Consider the following 20,824-nt stretch of genomic DNA (forward strand, 5'->3'; position numbering starts at 1 on the left):
ATGTTATGTTTATTGTAGCTGTGGAGTGAGGTTTCCCAGTTTTACCAATGCTACCAGAAGGTAAAGAATTGTTTGAAATTTTCAGCCAGGAGAGGGAGCCCTGTGTACTGTACTTGTCCTGCAGCTTTGATGTTACCAAAGCTAACTTTCAGCCTATATGCACGCAGTGAAATAGTGTAAAATTGAGCATTTAAAACCTTAGGTCACATCAGGTACATTGTACAATGATCCTTCAGATCTCGGTGTAAGTGAGTTGTCTTCCATTACTCTAGCATCCAGGCTGTGATTTTAGCTTTTTGTCATATACATGCTTAAAAAAAGCCTTTTACTTTAAGGGGAAGTAGGCAAAAATTATGACTGCAATGCAAAAAAACCCAAAAAGTCTTCATGTGACTGTGCACCAAAAGTCTTATACCTCACCTTTTGGTACAAGAACTCAAAAGTATTTCATGGAATAAGGGAGATTAGAGGGTAAGTGGTACTGGTAATTTCCAGCAGCATACTGAAGAAGGTGTTGTCAGTAGACGAATGTCTCTAAGTTCACATGCTGGCCTGAGATTTGATCTTGGAATGGGTTCCTGTATATATCCGTACTTGCCATATGCCAGTTAAATTATGTTTTGCTTACTCTTGTGTTCCTGATCAAAGGGCAAGCAGTGGCTCTTCCTGGGTTTTCGAGCTTTTTATTGAGAAAGAGAGTGGGGGAAGAATTGGAAAAGCAGAACATGCATAGAAACTTCTAGTTTTGGTTTGTTATACTAATTTAAACAAAAGCTGGTTGTAATGGAATGTGTATAAATCTGATTGCTTTTGTCTTTTAGCATACTTCAAGTAACTTTCAGTTTTAACTTACCAATCTGTCACTGGGAGTCTTTGTTAATATTTAATACTTTCCAAATTTAAAATTTTCAGTGTACTTAAGAGAACATATTTATACTTTCCCTAGAACAAGACACATCTGAAATTGCTGTCCATTCTCTCTTTCAGAAAGCACAAACATGCCAACAAAGACTCAGTAAAGAGATTTCAGACTTTCTTGCAATGGTTAAATCTTTGGATGTTACAAAAGGTAAAAATTGCTTTTATGAAAAACAGTTTGTTACTAGGCAACTCTTTTTTTTCTGCTAAGCAGCATGTGCTTTAATTTCACTGAAATTATGTATTCAAGCTCCTAAAAATTTAACTGTTTTCCTCACTTAAGCAGATTCAAACGAAGTAATGTGATTATAATTGAGAGTAACTAAGAATTCAGATCTGCAGGAACAAATAATTGTGCTGATTTGAAACAAAATTTACTTGGATCTGTAAACGTAGTAAAATTATCCTTAGATATAATGGTTGCTTTTAAAAACAATAGTTGGTAGTTTACTGCAAAGTGTAAGATTCCTCTGAAAGGTGCAAACAGCTTGCTCTTTTCACGTAGCTTTCCCCTCAAAGCATGTGTGTTTTAGCAAGTAAAAACACATTGGTAGCTGGGACATAATAAACAGGATGTGAAATGAAATTAAAAAACTATACAGGGAAATGGAGGCATGGTGTGATGGGATGTGTTCCACAGACCTCAGCAATGAGTTTCTTGCCAGCTCTAAAGTATCAGGCTTCCTTTTAAATAATAAATCTTAAAATGACATCTACCTGAGACTTCCACAGTATAAGTGACTAAGAATAGCAGGTTAAGCTGTTAAAGATTAGAATGCCTTAAATGTGTACAGAAGTAGCTCATGTATTAAACACACCAAGATATCCGTTAAGAATGTTTAACTGTTGCTTCTTTGTAACTCAGTCTTATTCACACATTGTGACTAAAATTTACGACGCTCAAACTAGAAAGCAACTTGTTTATCTGTACAAGTCATAGGCCATAATAGAATAGCACTTTTGGGAGGGAAAATTTTTCTTTTTCCATCCGTGCTCCAACTCAGTTGTTCTTCCTTTTGCCAATTGAATCGGTTACTGTGTGTGATGCTAACTTATCTTGCTCTGACTGAATACACTGAGCTCTTACTTCTGACTGAATACACTGAGCTCTTACTTCACAAAGAATGTTAAAGTTTTATAATACTTATGAATCTTTTATTGGGAAGACTATGTAATTCATAATACAAAAAGACAGCTATCTTAGAATCACAGAATGGTTTGAGTTGAAAAGGACCTAAAAGACCATCTGGTTCCAACCCCCAACTGTGCTTGGGGTTACCACCTACTGATCAAACTGTCCAGGGCCTCATCCAACCTGGCTTTGAGCACCTCCAGGAATGGGGCACAGCTTCTCTGGGTGACCTGTTCTAGTGCCTGACGACCCTCTGAGTAAAGAATTTCCTCCTAACATTTAACCTAAATTTCTCCTCTTCTAATTTAGAGCTATTATCCCTTGTCTTGTCACTATGCGCCCTAATGAAAGTCTCTCTTCATAACTCCCGTAGGCTCCCTTTAAGTACTGAAAGACCATTATATAAGGCCTTCCCAGAACTTTCTCTTCTCTAGGCTAAACGATCCCACCTCTCTTCTCCTCCCTTCATAGCAAAGATGTACCAGCATTTCAGTCATCCTCACTGCCCTCCTCTGGACCTACTCTCAACAGATCCACACCCATCTTATGCTGGGAGCTGCAGAGCTGAATGCAGTACTCCACATGAGGTCTCACAAGAGCAGAGAACCACATCTCTTGACTTGCTAATTATACTTCTTTTAATGCAGCCCAGGATACAGTTGGCCCTCTGGGCTGCAACTGTGTATTGTCAACTCATGTTGTTTTTGTTAGTTTTTTTTTCCCCACTGATATCCCTACGTCCTTCACTATAGAGCTTCTTTCAGTTCACCTATAGCTCAGCCTCTGGGGTTGCTCAAACCTAGATGCAGAGCCATACACTTGGTCATGTTGAATTGCATGTTGATCACTGGGGCCTGTCTCTTGAGCCTATCAAGGTCCTTCTGGATTACAGCCTTTGCCTCCAGTGTGTTGACCACACCACTCAGCAGTATCATCTGCAAGCTTGCTGAGAGTGCACTGAATCTCACTGTCTGTGTCACTGACAAAGTGTTTAAATAATACCAGATGTTAAATAATTATTCACACAATTTGAAAATTAGTACTGAGCAACATCCCTGTGACAGATAAGAGAAGTTTTTCTGACCTCATCATGTTGACCTGAAAATCCAGTGAGGAATTTAGCTTTTTTCTAAAAATATACAACGTGAACAAACAAAGCCAGAATAAAACAAAACCAGATACTGTCTTTCCAAGAAACTGCTCATTCTGGCAAATGAGTAAGTTCCTGTTTTTCTACTAAGTATCTAACTTAATGGGCCAGTGAACTGTTTATAGATTCGTGCATTATCTCCATAGGTCTCAACAGAAAACTGCTAGAGTTCTCCCAGTTCTCTCACAGAATCACACAGGATCACAGAATGGCTGGGGTTGGAAGGGACCTCAAGGATCATGAATCTCCAGCCCCCCTGCCACATGCAGGGGGGCCACCAACCATTTAATATAGACCAGGCTGCCCATTGGCCCATCCAACCTGGCCTTGAGCACCTCCAGGGACAGCCTCTCTGAGCAGCCTCACATTGGATGTCTTTAAAGTATTTGAGTTCAGGCGCTTATGCCAAGAGCGCAAATTTCTGGGCTAGAAGTCCTTTTGTATTGAACTGCTGAAAGCCTTTGAGTAATACAGAATTGCTTTACTGGGGCTAAATACTTAAAATTCTCTCCCTAGATGTCTATCAATATGCTATTCTAAATCCGGGTATCTTTGAGGTTTATCCGTATTTATTACAAATATCTTTCCAACTCCTGCATTGAGTGTGCTGCGCCTCTTAGATGTGCTAGCAGCTCCAAGCATGTGGACTCATAATTCCAGTGAATTAGTGAGCTTTGGCAACAGAGCATGTGTTTGCATAATAATAGTCTTTGCCTTGCATTCCACACAATTTGCAAAATAAATTCAAGAGGATATTTTAAAACTGTCATCACCAGACATCATATCTTTACTTGTGTGACATCAATTTGAAGTTCCCTTTATTAAATGATGTCATCTTGGAAGCTGGAACCTCTAAGGGGGCACTCAGCTTAATTGCAACTAATATGCTTCCTTGAAAGAATGGTTTGCTTGATTCCTGAGGAATTGCTGCACTTCTCGGAAACTGAAATATGAACTCAAATATAAAAGAATTGCTGCCTGCTCTTTGGATTTTCACAGTGTACTTCTGGTTCTAGGCATATAGTCCCTGATGTAAATGGTCATAGTGATGCCAGCTTACATTTTGTTGTCTATGGAAGAAGCCATATTACTTATCTAGGAAACATCTCCATAAAAATGAGATTGCATTCCTCTTTTATTGGTCAGTATCATTATAGCCCCCATCTGTTTTTTGTTTTGTTTTTTTCCAAAACTAAATCTTTAGCTGCATTGTTGTAAGCTTTTTGTCTCCTGTATTGTGTAAGTAGTGAGATAGAAGGAAAAAAAAATCCTATATTTCTCACATTAACAAATATTAAACCAATGTTTAGTGTCCTATGTATTTGAATTCTGATTCCTGACAACTCTGAAGCTCTTGAATCTAGACAAAGATTAAAAGGGGATTGTTGCTAATCCATCTACCAGTGTCTTGCTGCTATAGTTTGCCACCTCAGCTTTCCAAGCCATGCTGAAAGAGAAATTCAATCCATTCATGTGCTACTTATACCAGTACTGTGTAAAGGATGCAAAAGAAAGAACTTACATTCCCTCGATGCTACTTTTGCTTGTTCTTTCCTTATGGAGAACAAACACCGCCTTCCTGTAGAATATGCATGTTATGTCTGTGTTATTTAGGAAAAGAAATAGTTAAAAGGATCCTGTAGTTCATCATGCTCCATTAAAGCCACTAATTCTTTGATGCTTTCAGGTATATCTTCTCCCATCCTGCAAAAAGTTGATGTGGTCTCTGAAATATCCCAGGAAACTTGTGAGGCCCTGGCTGACTGCCTCAACCTATTCACAAAGCAGGAAGGGGTATGTATTTGTGCTTGTGCGGGGTTTATTAAGAGTCTGAAAAGCTTAGTATATTTTGCTAGCTGCTTTCTTAAAATAATTTAAAAAATAATAAAACCTAGTTTTGTAGGCAAGCTGTTCTTTCACATGCCGAATGTTTAATAAAATCTCGCTATTCTAAGGAGTAGCTCAGTTACTTTACAAAGGGATATCTCAGTGTTGAGCATACACAAGAATCCCAGATTTTGCTTGCAAACTGTTGCTTGAATTTAAGAAAGCAGTTGCTTTGCTGATTCAAAGGTTAAAATATTGAGAAAAATCATTTTTTATGTGTGCTCGCTAACTGAAGTGTTGAAGAGTGTTGCTTCTGAATTTGTTATTCAGACCATGTGCTTAGTGGGTGTACAAGTGCTATCTGTTGAACTTCTGGCTTTTCCAGTGACAAATATCTTGTATGGTGTTAAACAAATGCTTCAGTTTGGGAATACGTGATACACTGTTTAAATCCTGGGGTGGGAGGGAGATTTGGTGTTTTCACCACTCCAGAAGACACTGTGGTACTTGGAATAAATTCGTCTTGCTGTGTGGTGGTAACAGTTAATGCTTCTTTTTTGGCACTTGTGGTCAGCAAGCTGTGTGTCAAGCTGGGGTTGTGTGGTTGCTGTTAGTCTTCTGGTCATTTAACAGTGAGCTGCTTTAAGGTTGGTTGGTTTCTTTTGCATTCCTTTCCAAACCTTTTTGTCCCCAGTCATGAGTCTTCTAGACTTGAGTCAATCTCTAGCAAAGTGGAACAAGCCTTGCTGTTTTACATATGTATCTTTTTTCTTCAAGAAAATCTAATCCTGAAGTTGCCAGTTCCATTTGTGGATGAGGGGGAATTGTTACAATGGTGGGTGTATAGTGTTAGCTAGTATTCCTTAATTGTGTTGGCATCTCTTCAGAAAAGACTAAAATAGGATATCAGAGTGAGTATGGCAAAACATATGGTGAAATGTAGCTTCACCTTACTTGAACCCGAGCTGTCTCTGGAGGTGGAAAAGGCCTCGTTTCAGTTTGGGAGCATAGGGCTTGGGCACAGGCTGAGGTGTGAACTTGGATTTCCACCATAGCTGATAAATCCAGAAGATGTGATCTTGAAGAGCTCTGTGTCTTGGTATTTTTAAACTTCCAGCTATTGCAATTTCAGAATAGAATCCAGGATTTTAAAGACATTGTCACCTCGTAAGGGAATGGAATTACAGCAGCAATCTCTCCTTAAAGCTTGAACCTCCCCAAAAGTTATGTTCCCTGAGCATTATTGTTCTTAAACTCACAACCTTTTTTTTTTTCCCCCTTGTAAGACAGAATGCTGCTATTTGCCATTCAGTGTTGATTTCTAGGCTGTACTTCTGTTGGCATTGCAAAAGTTATTGTTCTCCTGCCTTAGCAAATGACTGCTTGTAAATGATGTAGTATTTTCTTCCAGTATATAGAATAGTAAAGCATTACTCTGCTGAAGTATCAGACTGTGGTATAAAAGCACTTCTGACCATGATGTCAGTAGAGAGTGTTGTAACTAGGAACAATTGCTGTGCATGCCATGCTCTAGCAAGCATTGGCTCTTTTATTGTGAAGCTGCCCAGCCAGCTTCAGGAAAGGGAGCTACAGCAGTTGGAAAGCTTATTTTGTGCTTGTCCTGCTGTTCCAGCTGACAACTGGTCACTAGTGGTGTTCCTGAGGGTCTTTTTGATGATCTGGATGAGGAGATTGAGTGCACCCTCAGTAAGTTTGCACATGACACCAATCTGGAAGGAAGTGTTGATCTTTGTGGGAGTGGGAGGGGCCCCACAGAGGGATCTGGACGGGCTGGATAGCTGGGCTGAGGCCAGACGGATAAAGTTTAACAAGACCGAGTGTTGGGTCCTGCGCAACAACCCCAGACATCACTACAGGCTTGGGGTAGAGTGGCTGGAAAGCTGCATGGAAGGATCTAGGGGTGTTGGTCAATGCTTGGCTAAACATGAGCAGTGGCCAAGAAGGCCAGTGACTTCCTGGCTTGTGTCAGAAATAGTACAGCCAGTAGGAGCAGAGAGGTGATGGTCATTTTCTATTTGGCACTGGTGAGGCTGCACCTCGAGTACTGCATTCAGTTTTGAGCCCCTCACTATGAGAAAGACAGTGATATCCTGGAGTGTATCCAGAGAAGGGCAACGTGAGGGGTCTGGAGTGCAAATCTTATTGAGAGCAGCTGAGGGAGCTGGGATTGTTCAGTCTGAAAAAGAGGAGGCTCAGGAGGGACCTTATTGCCCTCTGCAACTCCCTGAAAGGAGGTTGTGGTGAGATGGGAGTCTTCTACCCCCATAAGAAGCAATAGGCTGAAAGGAAACACCCTCAAGTTGTAGCAGAGAAGGAGGTTCAGGTTAAATACTAGCAGAAATTTCTTCACCGAATGAGTGGTGAGGTATTGGAACAGACTGCCCAGGGGTGGTGGTGGTTCCTGGAGATGTTCAAGAGCCGTGTGGATGTGGCACTTAGAGACATGGGTTAGTGAGCATGGTGAGGAGGGGTTGATGGCTGGACTTCAGTGGTCTTAGTGGTTTTTTGATCTTAACAATTCTGTGACAGCTCCCCCATAGTTCTTCCTTTGCCATGGAGGCACTGCTTGCTCTGCAGTACTATCAGCTGTCTGGTACATGCCCTATGGAACTTGTCTCTGGAGCAAATGTGGTTGCAGTCTCCACACCCTTTATGCCTCTTGAAGGAGGACTCTTTTGTCTCTCACTGGAATTGCTGGCATACCAGGAGCTGAGGCTCCTCCGGTGCTGAGCCTGCTCCCTTCACAGGGGTAACCAACACACCCCCTTTGCTTAGGATGATCCCCATCGTTACTGTGTGTCAACTGTAGCGTAATTACCCAGTACACAAATACACTGCTGATGGAGCCCCGAGATGTGGAACGGAGCCGCCTTCCGCAGCCTCTCCATCTGCCTCCCGCAGCGTGGGCACCCGGCGCGGGGCCGGAACGGGCGTGACGTCACCGCCGCGCACAGCGGGGTCGCCGTGACGTCAGGGAGAGAGAGGGGCACGGTGTCCGCGCGTCAAAAATAGCGCTGCGGAGGAGCCCCGCGCGGGCGCTGGGATACGGCGGCACGCGGCCCCATGCGTCGCCCGAGCCCGCGGAGCGGCGGGGCCGGCCCGCCCGGAGGGACTCTCTCGGTTCCTTCCCGCAGCGCTAGCACGCGGGGCGAGGTGAGGGCCGGCGGCTGCTGCAGGGCGGGGCGGGGCGGGGCGGGGCGCTCCGGCTGCCGTCCTCCGAGCGCTGCCGCGGTGCGTAACGAACGCCGGGCCGCCGCCTGCTGCCATCGGCGGAGCCCCGCGGTGCCGAGCGGGGATGGGCGCGGGGACGGCTCAGCGAGAGATCAAAGCGGGCGAGGAGCGGGGGAACTACAGGGCGGCTGCGAGCGGAACGCAGTGAGGCGCTGGTGCCGGCGTAGCGTCTCGGAGAGCTTCTGCAGTGACTTTGGCACAAGGTTAGTAAGTGCTGCTTCGGAGCGGGGCTTCCCCTGCGCTGCTTCTAGCAGACCCCGCCGTTTCGTTCTGAAAGCAGCCCGATTTCAGAATCGGTATGTTCCGTGGGAGCTTTGTGTAGCAGTAGCGAGAGTTTAACTGAAGGTTATGATTTCGATTGCTCTTTCTACTGTTATTTTTGGGTAAGTTTAAAGCCTGCCCGTGGTACGTGCGTTTCATGCACTGAAGCTGTCAGAAACTGAAAGGCATTTTTTACTTTTTTTTTTTTCTTTCAAAAAAGCAAGGTTTTTTTTTTTGTTTGTTTGTTTTCTTTTAAATGTGTTTTCTTCGTTAACCAGATCTAGATAAAGAGTGCTGACAAGTGCCGTGACTCTCCTAAGTTTCACTTTTACCATCAGGGATTATACTTAACAGCAACTGCTGAGTCTCATAGCTCAGAACAGCGGCTGCCTTCATTTGCAGTCTGTCAGCATCTGAGGTCTTCCTTTGTTTGTAGGTGGTGTTCTTTCTGGCTATTTTTTTTTCTTTTCATTTTTGCAAAAGGGGCTCTGTTTGCAGGCTAATAGCCAACGAGATCAGGGATTCAGGAAAGAAGTTTTTGGCTGCTTCTCCTGGTTTAGAAGAGCTGTGGACTCGCACAGAATCGATCGTAGCAGAGTCAGTTTGTCATTTTTGCAGGAACTTTAAGGTCAAAAAACCGTAGGTCGTAGTCCTTGAAGTTAGTTACCTTTATCATGGTTGTAATATGTTATCTGCTGCATGGATTACTGATGTACTGCAAATAAATACAGAAATTTCTGTTGTTTAATTAGTAAATGTTAATTTTGGTTTAAAAGTTCAGCATACTCCCTCGTTTCTTTTCACATTTCTCAAATATCTTAGAAACAGAACTGAATGTCCAATATGCTGGTTCATGTTTCTGTGAATGAATGTGTGCATCTCTGAGATACACATAGCTCTTTGAGCCTCTGCTATGAGGTCTGAGGGACGTGCATGAGCATGACTGTTAGCGCAGAGCAGCTGCCTTACTGGGTTGTGAATGAAGATGTTTGTAAGCTGCATCCAGGTGGTTTTGGAAGAGATTTCTTCTTATCAGTGCCCTCGTGCAGGTGGAGATGAGGGAGCAGTACTGACACGCAACAGTCAGAGGAGAATACCTGATGTGGGCAGCTGGAGCAAATGTGTCTGCAAAGAGCCCTGGAGTCACTCAACACTCCTACCCTGTCTGGCCCAGCACAGCTGTGATGACCTCTGCTTCATCTTAGGGGGTCCCTGGGGAGGGAGAGGTGAGGGACTCAGCTGAAGCTATGGAAATAAAGAAGGCAGTTCTGATTTCCAAGCTAGAGCTAGGGATGGAGGTCGTGACTTGGCTGGCTGGTATACTGTACTTAACCATGTCAGTCTTAATCCCTAAAGTAATGACATCCGTGCCTTTTGCACCTTTTGCTCAGGTCCATACAGTAGCCCTATATTCTGTTGTTCCCTTTCAATCACTGGAGCACACTGGAACCCTTATGGTGTCCACTGAGCTCTGCAGCCTTGCTGAAAGCAGTGGAGGCCAAGGTGAGACCTTGGTGTGCTTTGTGCCCTTTGTGGGTAGTATAAACAATCGAAACACTATTTAGCTTGCGAGATCAGGGAATGGAGGAGAGCAGGTTTCAAACAGTAAGTGGTTGCACCAAGCATAGCAAAAGCTGTCTGGTGTTGAGAGACTGGAGGTGTGTCTGTGCCAAGGAAATTTTTATTGGTGTGGATGTCTCTGACATGACCCTATTCCTTCTCCTCCAAATGAGTAGCAGTGTACTAGAGATGCCTCGCTGAATGAATTGATGTAAATATGCCTGAATCTTGTTCAAAAGTAACAAGTTAATTGGAAGGTTCTCTGTGCTAAAACAAATGCTGAGATAAAGGCTGACAGAATTTATCCCTGAAACAGGAGGGCATGGGATGTAATATGCTGCAGAATGGCGTGTAGGCATGGAATACAAGAGAACAAAGCTGCTGACAGAAGTCATTTGGCAGATTGTTTCTCTCCTTACTTGAATGTCACTGGTTCTAGTCATGCCTTGATGATTCTTGCTGTGCTAATTTTTGGATACTTTACATACATATGTCTTGCCTGTACTGAAGCTCTAAAGATGAGAGATTCAAATCAGAGCAACTTGATAGTGAAATGTTTGCAGATGGCATCATGTTGTTCCTCTGGAAGCATTTTCTTTACTGTACTGCAGATAGAAAGCAAACTAAAGGTCTGTGAAGACAGCGTCCTTGTCAGTGTTATGTAAAGAGAGGAGTTTAGCCAGTCCAAAGTATCCAAGAGATAGGGGAATTCAAGAATGCAACTTTTTTTCAGAGACTTTCCCTACAGCAGCCAAGACTGAATAGGTCACCAGAGCGGGAAGAGAAGTGAGCAGCAGCCCAGACGGAAACTTGTTGAAGTAACAAATACCAGGGAGAAGATAAGTAAATATCACTTTTTAAAAAATTTTATTTATCTTTTTTTATAAGGATGCTATGTGTATTGACAAAATGCTTACATTCTAAAGTAGATGAAAGGGTCTGTGTCCGAATACTTAAATGAAAGGCTTCTGGGCACCAGACAGTCCCAGCTGCCAGCAGCATGCCTGGATGTTACTCTAGGACAAAAAATGCAAGCTTCTGGGCTTTGAATTGCTGCACGCTCCCAATGTTGTTTCCTTAAGCATGGAATCATAGAATGATTTGGATTGGAAGAGACATCAGAGCCCACTCAATCCACCCCATGACTTGGGCAGGGCTGCCACTCAGCAGCTCAACTGCCCAAGGCCCCATCCAATCTGGCCTTGAGCGCCTCCAGGGATGGGGCACCACAGCTTCTTGGGGCAGCCCATGCCTCACTCTCCTCTGAGTGAATAATTTTTGTCTAACATCTAACCTAAATTTCTCCTCTTAGTTTAAAGCCTTTTGAACAATGTACGCTTCAAAAGTTAATCTTTTTTTTGTTCGTTTTATATAGGTAATGATACATTTGAATATAATCTCTTGGCAAATCTATCTAATTTTTAGTGGTAGGGAAACTTGCTGACTTATACGCTCTTAGCAGCTCATGTGAAAACCAGTCACATAACTTGTCTGTAGGCATTCTCCATTACCACATTGCCCAATACAAAGCAGTGCTGCTCTGTTCTTGCACTCTCTAGCATGGACTAATTATTTTTTTTTCAAAGCTTGACTTGCGGATTTTTTTTTTTTTCTTGGCAGTTGTTAAGCAGCCTGGTGTAAACTAACATGGAATGAGTTCATGGGCCTCTGGGGAAGTACGGTGTAAAAGCATATTAGCTTGAAATTAAACCTCTCTCTGCTTCTGCAGCTCCAAACCTGAGGTTTGCTTCTGAAGTATTGTCTACAAATTATTTAGGGATCTTTTAAAGTTCAAAAACGGGCAGAAAAGGGACTTAACTGGATGCAAAGAAGATAAAGAAGCAATCAAATATAATGGAATGATATTTGATATAGCAAGATTTTAAAACAAAACACAACTGAATGGTTTTTGTAAATGTACTTGGAAGTGGTGTTCTTGTCTGTGTATAAGCTGATAGGAATAAAAAGTAATAGAGAGAATGGAAACTTTGTGTGTCCTCGCTCCTTACTGCAGTGAGGATATTGTTTCTCTTCCTCTCCACCATGCTTGGAAAACAAACTGGAATGAGGAGGGTGTACATTCTTATTCTTGTATTGTCATTGTGATTTCGTAATGGCATGTAAAGCTGATCAGCTTGTTCTTAGTTTTCTGGCTTATTGTGTATCTGATGTGTTTTGGAAGAACAGATGAGGAACAGAGAGCTAAAACTTGATGGCTCTCCCAGATTAGTCAGTGTGTTGACAGTTAAGGACTGCTAATATTTCAGAGGAGAATAAGCAGCAAAAAAAACAAACCAAAACAAAAAAAAAACAACAGGATTTGAGATTTAACCTCTGCATATAGCAGTGTATTTGATGACTTTGGACACTGAGGTTTTGTCCCCCAATGGGGACTGCAGTAGCGGTCCAGCTGTGTGGTCTGTTTTTGTCTCAGCTGCATAAAATATCAGGATGCTGAATTGGGTGACTGCAGTCACCCATGGTTACTAATTGTCTGGAGATGCGTTCTCCATCTTGACCTTTGTTTCTTGGAAATTAAGGTTTTAATAATGCCTTCTTCCTTGTAAAACTGATAAAAGCTAGTTCCCTAGAATAAAATAATCTCTTGTTGGTTTGAGTACTGGAAATTAACATGTTTTTAAGGAGGAGATGATATTTAACTTTTACTACCTTCTTTTTTTTATGTGAAGTTGTTCTGAAAGCATTCTCTTGAAGCCTTAAGTTACTTATGCTTGTGTTGACAAATCCTCTTAGGATTGCCATGTGACGTTATGTTTTATTTGGTCTGCTTACATGTCAGTGATTTAAAAGTTAACATCTCTTGCCTTATGACCTAGTATGCTATTGATGTGCAGTTGACTTTTCTTGAATCAGGGAAGTTGAGTCTAAAGTTCCTTTTCCCTCTTCTTTGCCCTTCCTCATTTACGTAGTTCTGATCTTCAGCTACAAAGACTAAAAGGCTGTTGAAGTAGTCTACCTAGACTTCAGCAAAGCCTTGGATACTATCTCCAACGGTATTCTCCTAGAGAAGCTGGCAGCTTGTGACTTGGTCAGGTACACTCTTTTCTGGGCAAAGAACTGGCTGGATGGACAGGCCCAAAGAGTGGTGGTGAATGGAGTTAAATCCAGCTGGTGACTGGTCATGAGTGGTGTTCCCCATGGGCCAGTATTGGGACTGGCTCTGTTTAATGTCTTTTTTGATGATCTGGATGAGGGAATTGAATCAGTAAGTTTGCACGACACCAATCTGTGAGGAAGTGTTGATCTGTGTGGGAGTAGGAGGGGCCCTACAGAGGGATCTGGATGGGCTGGGTAGCTGGGTAGAAGCCAATCGGATAAAGTTCAATGAGACCAAGTGTTGAGTCCTGCATATTGGCCATAACAACTCCAGGCATTGCTACAGGTTTGAGGCAGAGCGTCCGGTAAGTTGTGTGGAAGAAAAGGATCTGGGGGTGTTGGTTAACACTTGGCTGAACGTGAGCCAGCGGTGTGACTTTGTGTGACTTGTATCAGAAATAGTTTTGCCAGCAGGAACAGGGAAGTGATTGTCTCTCCGTTCTTCACACTGATAGAGGTCATGCCTCAAGGACTGTGTTCAGTTCTGAACTTCTCACTACATGAAAGACAGTGAGGCCCTGGAGTGTGTCCAGAGGAGGGCAACAAAGCTGTGAGGGGTCTGGAGCACAAGGCTTATGGGGAGCAGCTGAGGGAGCTGAGATTGTTCAGTCTGGAGAAGAGGAGGCTCAGGTGACTTTATTGCCCTCTACAATTCCCTGAAAAAAGATTGTGGTGAGGTGGGGAGCATCTTCTCCCACCTAAATAGTGATTGGATGAGAAGGAATGGCCTCAAATTGTGTCAGGGGAGATTTAGGCTTTAACACTAAGAAAAATGTCTTCTCCAAAGAGTGGTGAGGTGCTAGAATGGGCTGCCCAGGAAGGTGGTAGAATCACTGTCCCTAGAGATGTTCAAGAAACATTTGGATGTTGTGCTAAGGAACATGGTTTAGTGGGGAAATATTGGTTGTAGGTGGATAGTTGGACTGGATGATCTTGGAGGTCTTTTCCAATTTCTATGATTCTATGAAAATGGATGGTCCACAGGTAGTATTAGTGGTGTGCATGTGTGTCTTTTTTTTCAATTAATTTCACCTGAGTGACTTCTCAACCAAAGTTACCTTTGTCACTGCCTTATTCAGTGACACCTCAGAGCTGATAGCATTTTTGTAATAGAGGTGAGCCATTGTGGAATTTGACTTCTGTGATTGTCTTTATCTCATGTCCTTGTTGGCCTGTCCGTCTCTCCCAGACTGCCAGTGACTTTGAAAGGGTTTTTTTTTTTTTAAATATTAACATTCAGAATTGTGTTGGTGCTGTGCTGCCCAGTGAAGAAATGTTTGTGTAATTCTGACTGCTGAGTCACTGAGGTTATTACTAGAATTGGTAAATGGGCTTTATTTGAAAAGTGTTTATGTATTGAAAATAAGTCACTGGTTTTATACCTTTCCTTGAAGGTACGTGCAAGGCATAGTCATTAATGAGTGTTAGTAACCTGGTTCTCTGAGTAGTGCATTTCCACATATAGTAAACATCGTCATCTTTTAAATGTATCACTAAGAGATTTAAAAAAAAAAAAAAAGTGTTCCACGTTATTGGAACACAAGTTGGAAATGCTGGTCTGTGCTTATGTGAGGATGACTGCTAAGCACACACAAAGCAAATTATACTACTTTTATAGTAAAGAGCTAAGCTGAATGTTGTTGCAAAGGAATGGTAAGATGTATAGGGCCTTTGAATAAAGCATATCCATTTGTTGTGAATATCCTGAAAAGTTCAGTGTAAGAGGACATGTAGTTTTGATGCAGGACAGGCCTAATCTGAATATCTCCTGTCCTTATAGAATGCATTTGGGATTAGTGCCTGTGATGTGTGTTCACAATCTCTGTGTTAAGCCACATGTAAGATAAATACAGACTCAGTCAGTGGTATTGAACAAGAATGGATTTTTTTCCTCTTGTACTTGTCACTGCTGCATCATTAATGCCAAAACTTGAATATCAATGCAGAAACTTCTGGATCTATGGGCATACTACAAAACTGTATGAAAATGGCTTTAAAGTATGTGTATTTGAAGGAAGATCACAGTGTACATTATAATACAAGGGCACTTCTTAGCTTAGAACTTCAGTCCCTGAAGAGACTATAAAGTTTTTCATCTACTTCAGAGAGGTTTTTGCTGTCACAGCTTCTCTGCTTTGACAAAATAAGCTAGCTTAGATATGTTGTTTGATCACTGAATAGAAGAAATACAGCTCCCCATTAACCTTGAAATTTAATACTGTAGCCTATTAGTTCCTGTCCTCTTGCCCTCTCCATCTCTCTCACAAGCAATAGCGAGATAAAGGTTAGGGAGAAAAAAACTACTCTCACCTTTCTGGAAAGCAAAAAAGCACCTGCTTTGAAGTTGAAGAATTTAAATTGTTAGACATAAAGCAATAGCAAAAAGTCATCTATGGCGATTTCATCATTTTGATGGAGAGCATGTCATGATAATAGTTTAACTCTATAGGTAATGTGGTTATCCATATATGTCAGTAGTTTATACCTTACTGGAAATGCCAACACAACTATTAATTGTGGAAGCATTCTGCATGCAGGTTGCATTGCCTGCTGTTCCAGTGGAACACCTTGCTGCAAGGTCAGACAGAACAAATTCAGGAGAAAATGAGCCTTTAGGAGAGCTTGAAACTTTAGGCAGTTGCATCTATCCCTATGATTAGTGGAAATCTGTTCTGTATTTCCTCCACCACTGAACCCACGCTTTATGCTAAGGTTTAACCTCTACTCTCTCGGAATCACAGAATGGCTGAGGTTGGAAGGCACCTTTGGAGGCTGTTTTGTCTACTCCTTCTGTTCACACAGAGTCACCTATAGAGCTGGTTCCCTGTAGCCATATCCACATGACTTAGTTTTTCCAACAATGGGAGACTCTACAACCAACCTAGGTAGCCTGTGGCAGTACTTGATCATCCTGATAATGTTCTTCCAGATGTGTTTCCTGATACTCAGAGATAACCTCCTGTGTTTGTTAGTGTCTGTTGCTTCCTGTCTCGGCACTGGGCACCACTGAAAAAGTCCAAGCTCCATCTTCTTTATCTCCTTCTTTCAGGTATTTATAGACATTTATAAGACCCACCCAAGCTTCCTCATATCTAGGCTCTCCCAATTGTATCAGCTTCTTCTCATAGGAGAAGTACTCCAGTCCTTTGATTGTCTAGATCAACCTACGTTGGACTTTGTTGCGTCCAAATCTATCTTGAATTGTGGAGCTCAGAATTAGATCAGGAGCTCCAGGTTTGGCCTGCTGGCAGTAATTTTCCTAATGCAGCCAAGAATACTACTGTTTGCTGCAAGGTTACGCTGTTGGCTCACTTTCAGCTTGATGTCTACCAGGACACCCAGGTCCTTTTCTGCAGAGCAGCTTTTCAGCTGGGTGGTCCCCAGCATATATTGGTATATAGCTCTCAGTTATAAGCTTTTTCTGGAGGCTGACTGCTTCACTGGAAAGAATTTGTGCATAAGCAGAGGGAGCTAGTTATATATAAAAGTCATTTTGATGCCATGTCCTTTGATGAAATGTCCACATAGTAGTTAAGAAGCAGCAGAATATAGTCACTGGAGAAAATTTGAGGGAACTGTGTGTCATAAATCAACATACGGTCTGTGTTTTTTAACTCTTGTCTTTGCACCCACATACTATTTAAAGAATCTTAAAAGCAACCTGTCACTCTAAGTTATCAGATCCTGTTTCAGTTTGGGAGTGGTAAAGGGGAGAGTTTGACATTCCTCAGGCTCACGCTTCCATCAAGTCTACCTTCTAGTTTTCTTCTGGGGATTGATGTTTTTTTATTGGAGAATGTCAGAGAAGGACTTACCGGAAATTTAAGTTGGGGCCACTTCTTCCTCAGAGCTGCAAATGCTAGTAGATTACACACTGAGAAATAATAAAAGATTTATCATTATAAACATTTGCTACAGATTTAAGTCTAGATGAGCTGAAAGTCTGTAGAAGAATATGTAACTGGGAAGTAGGTTTATCTGCTCTGATCTTAACTTACATATTGACGAAGAAAGTCCCAAGCAGCAATGAATAGCATGATGAATTCTTGCCACAGAAAAAATTGTAAAACCCCCAGATGAAGGCAAAATTGATATGAGATTATTCATAAGGAAAGAAGAACTATTCCACCAAGTGCAAATATTTGTTTGTACTATCTAGGTGTTCCGCATCATAGGGTGATGATGCATAACATCTCTTTGTAATGTAACAGTAGATGTCGTATTTTAGGCTAACTGTGGTGTTTGTTTCCTAGCAAAAATGCAAACTGGGAAATGATATTTCACATTCTCAGTATGCAAATGTCTTTTTGCTAATTTGACCTAATGTTGGATTTCCATAGCCCAGAGCACAGTTCTCTGTCTGCCCTAAATGCAGAATGAACTTCTGTACAAGATGCTCATATTCCAGGAAGTGTCTTAACAGCCTTCCCCAGGCTTCTGTTTGCCTGCTGTTGTCTGCTTTGGCATAAGGTCAGAACAGTTTCTGAGAGGAGAAACTTCCTTACAGAGAGACACATTTCTTAATGCTGCAAGTTCTTCTAAAATCTCAAGTAGCACTGAGATGTCTGTGTATATCTATGAAGTCTGATTCTCTCATACTGGAACGCTGAGAAGCGTCTGTTGTCAGCTACAGGAAGTTACCGAAGTAGTTTTCACTTAGAGAACTGATAGCACTGTGTTGTGAAGCCCACTATTGACTTCCAGCCTAGGAAGGAGTTCAGATTTTTTTCATTTTTAACTAGTGTGCTTAGCATCCATACCTAGTTGAGTATTTCTGTTCTAAATTAAGAACTAGTGAACAAAGCATCTGAGTTTTTAGTAATTACGAAATATCTGTAGGGAATGTTTGTTGGTTTGTTCTGGAAATGCTTTTAGAAAAACTTCTAGGTAATCTATATAATTAACTAGATAGTAACTAATGTAATTAGAGTTCAAAAACTGGAGATTGTAGAATAGACAATTAGCTTCAGGCATGTAAATTTTTATTAAAAAGAAGCAGATTTCATGTCCAGTTATGTAATAGCACTGGAAAGCCAGTAGAAGATAAACAGCAATAGAGCAAAAACGTGGCAATCACTTCAAAAAGGAAAGCATTAATACAGGTGTTTGCTGTGATCCAGCTTGGAAGAAGTGTGGAGTAAGGGGATGCAAACAGGTTGATCAAAGTAGCCAGTGGTGTGTACTAAGAACTACTTAAGGGAAGTAGTTAGATCAAAATAGCCTTAAGACCCGTTTTCAAAATAGAACAGTCCTTAAGAATAAAAAGGAAATGTTTCCTGTGTGCATTCTTAAGAACCCTTACATCTTAGTTTCACAGAAACCAGGCTAACAAACTTCAAAGATGTCCAGAGCCTCTCTAAAAACACAAAAACAAAAGTCCTTCTCAGATCTGAAAACATGTAACAGCATACTGTTCTTATGCTGTTGGCATCAGTATTTATGTACTGGATTGAAGGAGGCACTTTGCTGGGTAAGGTTACTTGTGGCATCTGCCTCTGAGAAGATAGATGCTTAATCTCACTAGGGCAGCAGACTATCTTGGGGTGTGGAGCTTTTTTGTTTTTATAGTCTTGCTGCTCTGCAACTTGAAATATGCTTCCTGAACATGTACATCACCACTGATGTCATTCAGCCCCAGCTTATTTTGGCTTAACCTATTGGCAAACGTGAATAGCAGCCATATTTAATTTCAGCTTGCCTCAGAATAGCAACAATACTTAACAATACAAAATCAGAAGGCTCTTTTTTTGGACTCCATACATTTGAGTAACTGTCATTATTACAATACTGGAACGCAAATAGGGACTGAATATGGGATTTATCAGTTTACATTGAATCATCTAAGTAAAATACAACTGCAAGGAATAAATACTTCAGAGAGAAGACCTGAATGCCAAAAAGGTGAAACTTTTTGAAATGAAACAGAAAAGCCTCTGCCAACACTTGACCAGTGCAAAATCACTTGGAAGAAACAAGTTTCTCTAGTAGGAAAGCTGAAACTTGGCTAGGGGTTGCAGTGTTCTCAGCTGGTTAAAACTGCACTGCTTCATTGGTCTCTGAATAGTAAACTTTGTTACAGCCAAATGTGGAAGCAGGAAATGGGATGCAAAGGCAGAAAGCACCACACTGAGGAAGAAGTGTCAGCCTCCTAGGAGGGAAAGATGGGAGACAAAAAGTATTTGTCCCTGGCGTGTTAATAGTTCTCAGTAGTCTGAAACATTAAGAATTTTGATAGTACGTTTGTATCTTTTAAGAAGATCAGGCTCTCCAGCTCTTCTCTTGAATAACAGTTCTTTTGCTGCTTCAGTGTCTATGTGTGTTGGCATGTTCTAGCTGAGGTGGAAATTCTGAGTGGGCAGTAGCTTGGGTCCTGCTTGTAGCAGTGGTTCCTATATCTCTGTTTCATGATTGCATTTTATCCTGCAGCAGAATGCTACTGTTTTAATTAATCAGATACGGGGAAATATTCTAACTCAGTACCCAGAACATTGAAATATAGCCTTTCCAAATAAGCCCTGCTAAACTCCTCCTCTTGAACTTTGAGGTGAATGCTGGTAGTTGACTCACAATGAATCCTTATGTTCATCTGGGGAATAATTGAGGCAGAGTCTTGTGACTCAATTCACAAAGTCTTTGGTTTATTCTATGGGCTTTGAGTTGGAATTTAAGTGAATAGATGACTCGGACTTCAAATTGGTATGTATGGGGTTTGCTTGCACATTTGGGAGTCTTTCAGTTCCTGAACAAAAAGGAAATTTCATAGTGGCACTGCCTGTATACGAGTCTGTGGTCCTGCATTTTCTCTTTTGAATTTGATGACTTTGATAAGCTATGGTGCTCCAGTGCTGTGGCTGCAGCTGGCCAGACTTCTGTGATGGAGTGATGCTGTCCTGTGATACAGTAAGTAACCCTTTAGCGATTGCCAGAGAGCTCAGTTTATCCTTGATTAATTGTTCACATCTCGTTTTGCATTCCAGTAATTGCACTAGCAGTAGTTCAGCTCAATGGCAAGTGCTACCTGAGTGTTCCATATTTAACTAAAGATCTGATAGATCTCCAGTGCCAATCTCCACTGGTAAGCTTATAGCACAGAGAGAGAGAGAGAGAGAGAGACGAAGCATTAATCAGCGATTGAAGTAGAGCATGGTTTTCTTGGTGCAGTCCTCTGTACCCCAGGGGTGAGCCTGGACCAAGTTTACAGGAACTACTTTACTGCAGAAGAAGTTGTGATACAAGACCTTAACATAGGTAATGTGGCAAATGTTGCGTGTTGCTTGTGGCTGGAAGTGATAAGGAGCGGTGAGTCAGCAGAGAAGCTGTATGTATAGGCCCATGTGTAAACAGATAAAACTCAGAAAGTTTTGTATAACATTTACTTGTTTTAGGGCCTTAGGAATCTAGGGAGGTATTCATGAGACTGACTGTATCTGTTAGTTTAAAATAAAAAAAAGACAACAAAGCGTTCCCAGTATGAGCTGTCACCTTTGCAGTTTAATTATCTGTCATAAAAGTATTTGTAAAGAAATTGTTCTTTTCTCTGGTAAGTCAAATGCTGTACTTGGGCATGTTTACATTTCCCTGGTTGGATTTTTAAGCAGATGAGAGAG

The 20,824-nt window shown here is 41.7% G+C and overlaps 1 protein-coding gene across 9 annotated transcripts in view; it reads left to right on the top strand.

The window, feature by feature from the left end:
• The window catches only part of OSBPL1A (oxysterol binding protein like 1A), a 74,732-nt gene that overhangs the window by 17,550 nt on the left and 36,358 nt on the right, over positions 1-20,824 (top strand). For 3 of the 9 annotated variants that reach the window (XM_048940783.1, XM_048940784.1, XM_048940782.1), the window contains exons 14-15: positions 988-1,069; positions 4,888-4,994. In XM_048940783.1, the coding sequence (XP_048796740.1) occupies positions 988-1,069; positions 4,888-4,994 (189 nt within the window). Of the gene's footprint in view, positions 1-987; positions 1,070-4,887; positions 4,995-8,247; positions 8,483-10,833; positions 10,944-13,428; positions 13,523-20,824 lie in introns of those variants that run through there. The other 6 variants (XM_048940785.1, XM_048940787.1, XM_048940789.1 and 3 more) reach the window with 5 other exon arrangements.

Source organism: Lagopus muta, chromosome 3 (genome assembly GCF_023343835.1).
Source record: "Lagopus muta isolate bLagMut1 chromosome 3, bLagMut1 primary, whole genome shotgun sequence".
NCBI classification, from domain to species: Eukaryota; Metazoa; Chordata; class Aves; order Galliformes; family Phasianidae; genus Lagopus; species Lagopus muta.